Raw genomic sequence first — 11,101 nt, forward strand, 5'->3', positions numbered from 1 at the left:
GCAGCAGTATTTGTGACTATGAAAGTATAATTACTTCCTATAATGAACACATAAGGGAAAACTGCACTTACTTGTCTGGTTAGGTAAACTGAAAGTGCATTCACTTCAAATCTTGCTAGCCTATTTCTGTGTTTGCTGATTTCCAGCTGGTGTGCTTGGGCTTCAGTGGTGATGCGATTTAAGTTGAAAATAATAAAAAAAAAATTATGGAGTCTGAGTGAGCTGCAGCTGTTTGCTCCATGCCTCTCAGCAACACACAGGCTTTTGGTCACCTTGCTATGCCTTTTAGTGCAGTTTACATAAGCAAAAGCCTTTGCCGCACTTACCACTGTATCCTTTTCTTTTCGTTAGGTAAAAGCAGGATCGTTGGAAGTCCTTACCAAGTACCACACAACAACGAGGATACGCAAAGTACCCTTGGGGCCCTGCAAGAAACGTGGCAGGAAAGAAAAAAACCCTGATGAAGCAGCGCACACCATCCAGCAAAATTCAAATTTGGAGGTGAGCTTCATGCTTTGCAGTGGTTTGTAGCTGCATAAGTAGGTAATGGGAACAGTTCAGAATTACTTCCATCCTTCTAATACCATGAAAGTGAACGAGACTTCTACGATAAGCCGTTTAACTTGATGGAAGCTTAAAAAGAACATGCATTATAGCTTGATTTGTCTTGTAAAATTGTTTTATTTTCATAGAGAGAACAAATATCAATGTTTATGCCTGAGGCTGCTGTACCTACTGCCTCACTGAATGAAAATACTCACTCTGTCATTGAAAATACTTTCATTGAAACAGTAGGTTGCTTCCCAACTAAACAGGTTAAGGAAAGCTCTGTGCAGAAAAATATAGCTTATGTAGTTAAAACTTGTCAGAATAGAGTAGAATCTCGATGATATGAATACAGCTGCATTGAATTTCGGCATGATAAGAATTTGTAAAATTTCCTGTCCAAAGCACATTGTGTGCAAATTGGCAGAATTTCATATGTCCCGAGCGTCCTCCTGCAGCACTACGGATGATACAAACACGGGACATGCAATCGCCAAACATGCTGTATGCATCGCGAGCACTGTGAGGCGGTGCGGTGTGGCGACACCACGATCGCGGGACACATCAGAAACAGTGCTTGTTGACTCGCAGCCATAAATAAATCCCACCAGGCGTATAGACATCTGTGTGAATGCATTTCGTGTGCTTCTACATATGGATTTCTTCATTTTTTGATGATATGCATCTCGGATGAAACGACATATTTTTTGTAAATTCCTGAGATTTGTATCATTCAGATTCTACTGTAGTGCATTAAATTTAGTCTGCCTGATCAGCTCACTCATAGAAAGCTATATATATCAAATAGCTCAATTTAACAAAGTGTAAGCTCGCTGTGAATAGATATAACAAGCAATCCTCCCAAATAAAAAGCTCACAGAATGGTTACGAGTCCGTAATGCAAATGTTCAGTGTCAGCTGTCACGATGGAATGGAGGAATATCAGAAAGTGGGGTTTAGTTTTAGGAAAGGTGGGGAAGTTGGGGGAGGGGAGGAGTTGAGGAGTACATGTTAGATCATGTTGCTGGCTAACGATCGATATCTAGCTCGAGAATTCTGGTGATGGTTCTTTTGGTGATGGTGAAGACATGGTGATGGTTCTTTTGGGAGAGCGGGGAAGAGGTTCTGTTTATCTGCAGACGACCTGCGCGGCAAAACCGAGGTAGGATCTAACGCTATAAAAATAACTGGCCTCATCATGCTATGCATTCTCATCAAAACATCATTTTGCACTCGTTTGATAAACCTTCTTCACCTCCATGTCTTTATACGCTTTATGACAAAATGCGCCACTGTTGTCTCAGGCACTGGGCATTGTGTGCCAACTCTGTTTTTGAATTTTTGCACGTGAAAAGATGGTTTGGTTTGGTTTATGGGGTTTAACGTCCCAAAGTGACTAAGGCTATGAGAGACGCCGTAGTGGAGGGCTCCGAAAATTTCGACCACCTGTGGTTCTTCAACGTGCACTGACATCACAGAGTACACGGGCCTCTAGAATTTCTCCTCCAAAGAAATTCAACCGCCGCGGCCGGGATTGAACCCGTGTCTTTCGGGTCAGCAGCCGAGCACCATAACCACTGAGCCACCGCGGCGGCGCGCGTGAAAAGAGTGAGGCAAACTTGGCAAAGTGGTTGCTATTGTGAGCCATTCTTTCATTTTGAGGATGAGTTCACGAAGGAGCATGGCAGGCTTTTTCATGATTACAACTAGACTGAGAGTCAGGTAGTACCATTAAATGAAATGTGAGTGTTGGTACTTTTCTCTGGGAAATAAACAATTTCATCTCCTTTTTTTTTTTTTCTTTGTAGCATGCAGTGTAAAAGATAGGGCTATTCCAGTTTTACCATGCATTCAGTCACTCATCTTTCTGCTGGCTTGCAGCCCCAGTTCACTACCTGATATGTATTATATTTGCAGTGAAAGCTGTTTATAATTGCAAGGAAACGGTGGTTTTAATAAAAAAAAAATTTCAGTGCCCTTACAGGTTTGTTGTAATTAAGCCTAATTGTACAGCCTACTAATTTTTGAAAGATCTTTGATTGTTATAGATTGTTAGTGCATTCTGGTCGTTCTCATACCAAAAAGAAAATTTCTGGCGTGCATTTTGCAGGCGCAGACAGATGAAGGGTATGCATCGCAGACAATGCCATCGCCTGTCTTCAGCCCCAGTTTCGAAGCGCCACCACCATCATACCACAGATCTCCATTTGAAGAGAAGTACAAATCAGGTGTGCCTCATGTGAAGCACGAATCGGAGCTTGGGAACCCCAGGTTTGAGATTCCTGCGAGTCCCTTTCGATCTCAGCAGCAGCCTAGTTTTCATCCAACAAGTGAGCCTTCAGCAGCCAAGCCATATGGCACATGTGCACCAGGATACAAAGTTAAAAATGAATGTATGCCACCTTTGTCTTGCCAGTACGATGCATCAGCTCCAGAGGGTAGTTTCTCTCTACAGAAACCCAATTCTCCTTGTGCTGAATCTCAAGTTCCTTGTCCAGGCAAAGATGACATGAAAGTGGTGATCAAAAAGGAAAACTCTAGTGAAGCATGCATTCAAAGTATCCTGGACAAAGGTGCCCAAGTATTAAACAAATCCTCAGGTATGCCTCAAAGCTTGTCACCTCATACTTTAGAAAGAATGCATCACATCAAGGATTCCAATCCATTCAGTCAGCCATATCTTCAGCCTCAGCAAGATCTTGCCTATGGGAACCCTTACCTTGTGGGCAACTACGCACAGCAAGGAGCACAGAAGATGGCAAGTCTTTGTACCCTTCCTCAGAGCCCCATGATGACTACCATTCCGGACACTCCTCCTGAGGATCACCACTTGACCATGGGCTACTACAAGTATAGGATGGTTGACCGATACCACTATCCAAGCTACTTGCAACACAGTGGGCAGGATGGCCCCCCTGTGGAAGGCCATAGCATCGACCATTTGCAGAACTTGGCCTCAGTGTCCAACCACCACCTGCAGAACCTCGAATTGGGCCGTCCCACTGGGGGCCACGCTGTTTACTCACCATTTGTGGATAGAAGTGCTTCCATGCAATCTTACCATCATCAGTCTCTAAGCGCCACATTCAACCCCATCTCCCAGACTCCGTCCCAAGGTGTCATGCTTCCACCATCATACGTCCCACAAGCAGTGTCTCCACACATGGCTCGAAATGCTGGCTATGGTGCACCTGGCTTTTCCAGAAGTGGCAGCTTCCTGTCCTCACCTCATGAAGCATTTCCACCTCACCCCAGTCCTCCTGTCACTCCTATGACACCACCAAGCACACCGAGACTGACAGAACTGAACCCTGTGCGAATGGACTCGCCACTCCACATGCGATCCCCATACTATATGGCTGGCAGCTTTGGCATGCCCGTTGACCCATCCTGTGGAGCTTCGAGGAGCCACAGTCAGGGTGCCCCCTTCCCGCAAGCGCCCTATGTGGACGCGGCAGCGTGGGCCTCCGACCGTGACTACAGTGCAGGCTTCCAAGGCCCTTACTACACGCCGCGTGGTCAGTGCTTCCCAGCAGCCGTGACACCTCCCAAGGACTATGGCATGCATACACCGCCTGTTGCAGGCCCAACACGCCTGCCTACAGGTCTTGCCACGCCACCTCCACAGACGCGATGCCTTCAGGAACGTGCCAGTGTGCTTCCCCCCTTCAAAAACACTTTCCTCCCAGCCCAGACAGCACCAAACGGCTTCGAACGGCACCTACAGACATTTCGTTCAGTTATGGAGGACACACAGAGAAGTCAAGTGGCCGGCCCTGCACGGCTCATGCCACGGCCAGCTAGTCATGAGGGCCTTCCCAGGGCCGAGATAACCAAGGCTGAGGAGGAGGGTATCTACGAAGTCGACTCAGACAACGAAGCAGCGTTCCAGGATCCAGAAGTTGGTGGTGTGGCCATTGCCCTCACTCATGGCTCGGTGCTGTTCGAATGTGCCAAGCATGAGCTCCATGCCACCACTGCCCTCCGACGGCCCGACCGCAAGAACCCCACCCGCATCAGCCTTGTCTTTTACCAGCACAAGAACCTTAATTTCAGGAACCATGGCGAGGAAGAGTGGGAGAAAAAGATGGAGGTTCGCAAGCTGGAGAAGGCTAATGGTGAGCGGCCATCCAAGAAGAAGGCCAAGCACTCCACCGAAAGGTTGGATGAGGATGGCTTCCCTGCGTCGGCACTACGGTCGGCTGACCAGGCCCCGTCCTGGGAGGGACCCCATGTGCCGTTACCCTCATTTTTTGCCGTCAACCCATACCAGAAGTGTTTCTAGCTTGGCCCAGACAGGAGTGCACTAGGAGGCTTCTAGTGTGCCAGCCAGGAATGCCTGCATCAAAGGTCCGAAGCATTTGGTAGGAGAAACGTGTGCGTGAGGCTTGAGGGGCTTCTGCTTTGCAGTCTCTCAGCATTCTTGGGCAACACAGTGCACTCTCTTTGTGGTGCTTGCTGCATACTACAAGGTGTTTGCACTGCTTGGTGCCGAGTGATGAGGCTAGCTCCCCTGCAGCATGTTTGCAGGTTTCAAATAAAACTGTTTGCTTATTTAGGACCACTTAAATATGCACATGCTGCTGAGATGCAGTTTTGGCCTTGTTCATCTTTATTGCTACAGCATCATATTTAATGTAAAATGGTACGCAGACAGGGAGGGGGCACCAGGCTTACTGGAAAGTGACATGGTAGTCACCTTCAACAGTTCTGTACTACGAATTTTTTAGAAAAGGCAATTTTATGCTCACTGCCATCCAGTGTTAGCATGTATTTATGCTAGTGTTGATCAGATATTTGCAGGTCTCATACAGTCAATGTATGTGGCTAGTAAGCATGCATAATTACTCTCAGTGCCACTGGATTTCTGTGGTCCAAGGGTAGGCTTAGTTTTTCACATTTATGGGGCAGATTGAAGTCAACTTGAATAGTGTGCTGCTGTGCTTATGGCTTTATAATCAGAAGCAAAACACTGGTGATTTTGCGAGTTGCATTAGCTTTTAAAGGTGTTCAATGCAGGTTCAAATGACGTACAGCCTGTAATCATATAAATGGTACCCGAGTTTATTTTAATGCTGCATACCGGCAGCGGTTCTTACTTATGCCCTCTTTTTTTAAGTCATTATCTAGTGGGAAATTTTTTACATATTTTCATGCTGGTTACTCTCATGCCTCATGAGGTAACATTTAAACTGCAACACAGGCGCAGCTCCTGCCTTGTACAGTGCTTTTGAGTTGTACGTGAGGAGATTCAGACATTTTGCTTTGCTTTTCGCTGACATTTGATGATGTTTTTCTAAGTCATTAACTGAGAGATTCAAGCCTGCATCTTTAGCTTTCAGCGAGGTTTTTGCAATTATATGACTCGATGCTTAAAGTGGCAAGGTTGAACAAGTAGCAAATCTGTTCCGTATGACTAATCTCCGACATAATTTTGTGATATCTTGAGAAGTTCAGGGTATTTTGCAACAGTAATTTCATGTGGTATTGTACAGCACACTATTGATGTGGCCACAATACAAATGCCTGTGTTCAGCCATTCACACATAACATGCACTGGGATTATGAATCCAGAGATCATTTTACTATGTGGAATCAGTTGAGAAGTAGGATGTACCTGAGCAAAGGTGTCCATAAAGGAAGTAATCCATAATGATCATAAAAAAAAAAAGAATACTTTGAAAACAAGAAAAAACACTTTATGATTCCTGACTGCTTATGTGCGTAGTGGCAGCTGGTGAAATGGAATGCAGGAAATTCTGGAAGTATGAGGAGCATATACTGCTCGTAATTATCTTTATAATCATACGTTGTAGATTGAAGCATGTTTGAAGGGTTTAGTGATCCATGAGATGTGTGATGGCACCTCTTGTTGTGACGAAGTATCTCCTACTTCGACTGTTCGCATTTCAAAAACTGTGTGCTTTCCCGGCTGACAGCGTAGCACACGGAGAGAATTTTTTTTGCAGCCACCCATACCATGTGGCAAATAGCAAGCTGCGTAGACCGGTCACCACAAAACCTGAGTACCACGGAATAGTTATAAATTTAGTGCTCTGAAGAAATTGCTCTCGGGTGTGAGATTGTGTAAGATTACAAAGCAGGTTCATCTCTGTTTTATAGTTTGGGAAAGATTATTCATACACTGCTCATTGTTACTGCTACTACAGTAATACAGAATGATTGAGGTAACTTAGTTTCATATCATGAGTCATCTGAAAAGCAAGAATGTATAAATGTGCAGCACTGTGTGTGGCTAATTGTAGTAGCAGTCATGCAGTGTCTAGAGGAAGCCCAAAGTGGCTGGCTTGGTTACTTTAACTTTACCTTTTTAGCAGTCATTGAAAGGAGCAATTCAGCATGTTCTTAACCCTTTACAGGATAGTGGGACATATACATCCCACAGCACATGTCCCATCATCACCACCACCAAGTTTACCTTCACCAGGGGACTAAAGCTTCTCCCGCTGATTTCTAATTAACATTGTCCTGTGCTAGGCATGGACATGCTGTTCCAGCAAATTCCCATTTTCTTCTCCTCAGCTTACTCTCCGCCACCCATGGCTACATTTTATTTCCCTTGGAATCCATTGTTACCTTAACACACCATTGGTTATCTGTTGTCTACATTACATAATCCACCCAAGTCCATTTGCTACGCTGGGATTTCTGCCAGGATATCGTTAACATGGGTTTGTTCTCTACTCTGCATTACATAACCTGCCCAAATCCATTTCCTCTTCATTTTCACTCGGATATCATTAACATGAGCTTGTTATCAACTCTGCATTACATAATCCACCAAAGTCCATTTCCTTCTCTTGATTTCCACTAGGATATCATTATCATGAGTTTGTTTGCTACTTTGCATTACGCGACCTGCCCTAGTCCGTTTCGTCCTTTTGATTTCAGCAAGGATATCATTAGCATGAGCTTGTTCTCTGATCCACACTGCTCCTTTTTTTTTTTTTCCCTCATTGTCACCCCTTACTATACCCCTTTCCACAGCCTACTGCATTTCTCTCAGTCTAATTACCTTGGAGTTTTGGCACCGGGGCAAGTACCGGTAGGATGCACCTGTGGCATGCTTTTCTTTTGAAAAATATCGCTGACCTGCTGTTTACATATGTCCCACTATCCATAAGTGTTAAAGAGCTTTTAAACGGATGTGCGCCTTCTCTGCAGTACAGTGGGCAGTGAAAATAAGAGCCACTCTTGCTAAGCATATAGTTCTCATGCCTTTCATGAGGCACATAATGTTGGACGTTTTGATTCTCTTTGCTGAGGCACCTGGTTGGCACATGAGAAGTCTTTCAGGGCCATCTGTGCTGGCACTTAGACTCACAGATGATGCTAAGAGGGTAGGGCACTGCATTTTCATTTCACTTTCATCACCTGCATCTGTCTACCTGTTCATTGCAACAGCCTGTGGTTTCATAAGAAGCAGCCATGGTTACAAGAATTGAGCACTAGTAATGGACTATTCGCTCCTCTGGCAAGAATCTGGCATTCAAGCTTGTGAAGTTGCAGAGTCTGACAATATTAACCAGCTTAAAAATGTGTGCACTGGACTTGCAGATTTTAATTTGTCAGAAATTGTTATGGATTAATCAACACAATTCAGGCTTTTGCACAGCAGCCCAGTGTAGTTTAGTTGTAAAATCTTAAATATGATATTCTTGGATGTTGCCATATGTAAGGTTGGTTGCTGCCTGAAAGATCATTAGCCAGTCATAGTTATATGGTATTGTTTGGCTGTTTCGTGTACACAGTCATCCTTACGTGGTGTTCCAGTCGCATAAAAAAAAGACTGGCACATTGTCACTGATCATTCTTAAACTGCGCAACCTTTCATGCTCATTTCATTTTTGGAACTTGATGCAGGTCATTGGCATTGCCATCAGTTCTTAAGCGACTATTGAGAAGCGACTTCAGTGGCTCAGTTTTGTTATTTGTGCTGTTGTTGCAGCTGTTGTCTTGCCTAGTAGTGTGTTAGTGTGTGTGTGCATGCATTTATCTGCCAGATTGCACAAATATGAAGCACTGGTCATGAAAAGCTTTCAAGGCAGGGTGATCTCTACCACAACATTGACGCACATTGACGGATGTTAGCAGAACGACTTTATCAACATGCACAACTTGAGACACATCTGAGCAGATTATGCAGTTCCCTTGAGCCCTACAAGTGTAGTTCAAAGTGCGGGCTCTGCGTCCTCCATGCTTTAGTTCTGCCAGCATTGAAACACCGTAGTGCAAAACAGTACTTGATATGCTCTTCCGACGAACTCAACTCAGTGAATGGCACCCGGCTGTGCCACCCTGCAGAGCAGTGGATACTGCTTTTTGCTAGGCTTCCCAGAAACAATGTCTCCAGGGTGTAAATATTGGCCGAACTCTATCCTTTTAATGATAAAATCTTTTATGAACCTTCTACTACTTCCTGCAAAATGGTGGCAGTCCTCAACATTGTTCATCTTGTACAGAGAACATCTTCAGCATAAGTTATACAAGCTATTAATGTATGAACACCACACTGCAACAGTGGCCTCGGTTATCTCGGTTAAAGAGCCACCTTTGCATTGTGAATGGCATTCTGGGACTGATTTCTGTCACTTCAGCAATGGGTGTTGCATCGACCAGACGCAGCTAACCTGGAGTGGGCAGTGTAGCATGTGGAAATGCTATGCAGTCGTTTAGTTCTCATTGCACGAAATGTTGCTTCCCTGGTGGGTTGATTCTCTTGTTATGAAGCTTGTTTTGTTTTTATTTAAGGCTTGAGTATTTGTTTAAATTACACAATGTTTACATCTACAACAATGTTTAATTATATATACATGTGGTTCCTTTTTTATTGAACCCAAATTGTTTTCATTTTGTAACGACGTATATTGCCAAAGGGTATTCAGAGCAAACCGTCGAAATTCAAAATTGCCAAAGTTTTAATTTTACACAGAGTAAACCACTGCCATTTTAGTTTACCACTGTTAGATTTTTTTCTTCCCCTTTACGTTTCTTGTCATCCTCATAATTTTTATGTTGTTGTGAGTGTTCAAAATGAAGTGCATTCTTTTGTACAGACCTGTAAATAGGAAGTACACCACATTATCAGATTAGAATCATGCAATTGCATAACATATTCACCAAGAGTATTGAAAACTACATGAAATTCAGATACATGTGTGGTCGTTATACATGAAGTTTTCCAATAAACAGTACTTTATCATTGTCTGAGCTGATGTTTTTTTACTTATGGCATTATATACTGCAGCCTAGCCATATTGCTACCATGTCCACATTTGTGGAGGCAGTTTTGAATACGGGCACAGGGCCCACCACTGGACAAGCAAACATTATCGTCGACTTGATGTGCTCAGTAAGGTCGTGACACCTCATAGTCGCAGAAGCCGAGACAGTGAGAGCGCAGTCAGAAAGCCAATTTTCTATGTAAACCACACGATGTTGTATGCTTTATCTAATAGGTGTTGGCGATTACAACTGATCTATTAAGGCATGTGTTCAGTTGATGGCATTAACGAAGGGACTAACACCAATGGTCGTGCTCATTCCTGTGCCTTACTGCTGAAGGCCGCATTACCAGCCCTACTATACCACCAAGCCCATAGTAACCTTTCACATGCGCTCGAAGGAAAAGCGATGAAAAAGCTCGCTTAGTCGAGCTGTGAATGATTGAGTTAGTGACCTTACTCTTCCAGTCAGGTACGCAGCAAACTTCTCAACATCAAATATCAGTGGAGTAGGTGTGAAACGAACTCCTCTGCAACTAATGGTTTACTTGTGGCATGTTGCAAAAGGTGTACGCATGCTTTCTTCAGGGGCAGTGTTTGTGCAGAATATTGCCGTACAACATCGTTTGTCCACTCTGTACTTAGTGTTATGGCATGCTTTTGAAAAGGGCAGATATTGACAGGCTCAAATACGAGGAAGTTGGGGTGTATTGGGCTGAAGGTCAAAGAAGGCGTCCTGCATTATTATCTCCGTGGAGAGCTCCTACTCAGGCCTGCAGTGGGCAAGCAAAAAAGTTTCAGACGATGAATGTGATTTGTGTGGCAGACTATGGGTTAGCATTAGTGTTCCCCCCAGACAGAGCAACCACTGCCACTGACGGGTTTGGACCCTGTGAGCGGGTGGCATGATCCAGTCCGTAAATCACTGTGTGACACGCGGCACCCCCTTCCACTCTCTCGATCTGATCCAGCAATCGCGGTGTGACAGGACATACCCCCTCTCCACTTGTGCATCCCACCCTCTCATCTTCCCCTTCTCTCCCCCTCCCTGAAAGTTGGGTTTACCTCTCTACACTTAGCCACCTGCGAACCGAGGCTTCAGACGGACAGATTTTTTCTTGAGAAAAAACAGCGCAGAAACACTGGATGAGAAGGAACACGATGGCATAATGCGCGTTGTATTGTCGTGTTCCTTTCGCACAGGCTTTTCTAACGGGGGTTTTAAAGGACTATAGACTCCTAATTTTATTTGTGTTCATGGTGGTTTAACGTCCCAAAGCGACTCAGGCTATGAGGGACGAATTTTTTTT

At 44.4% G+C, this 11,101-nt stretch overlaps 1 protein-coding gene across 5 annotated transcripts in view; it reads left to right on the plus strand.

The window, feature by feature from the left end:
* Nucleotides 1-9,777, plus strand: part of Tet (Ten-Eleven Translocation (TET) family protein) — a 185,756-nt gene extending 175,979 nt beyond the window's left edge. For all 5 annotated transcript variants that reach the window (XM_089582649.1, XM_089582651.1, XM_089582650.1 and 2 more), the window contains 2 exons: nt 352-501; nt 2,657-9,777. In XM_089582649.1, coding sequence (XP_089438775.1) covers nt 352-501; nt 2,657-4,831 — 2,325 coding nt within the window. In that variant the 3' untranslated portion in view covers nt 4,832-9,777. The remainder of the gene's footprint in view (nt 1-351; nt 502-2,656) is intronic.
* The last annotated feature ends 1,324 nt before the right edge of the window (nt 9,778-11,101 follow it).

This window comes from Amblyomma mixtum, chromosome 3, assembly GCF_055824585.1.
Source record: "Amblyomma mixtum isolate Tamu chromosome 3, ASM5582458v1, whole genome shotgun sequence".
NCBI lineage: Eukaryota > Metazoa > Arthropoda > Arachnida > Ixodida > Ixodidae > Amblyomma > Amblyomma mixtum.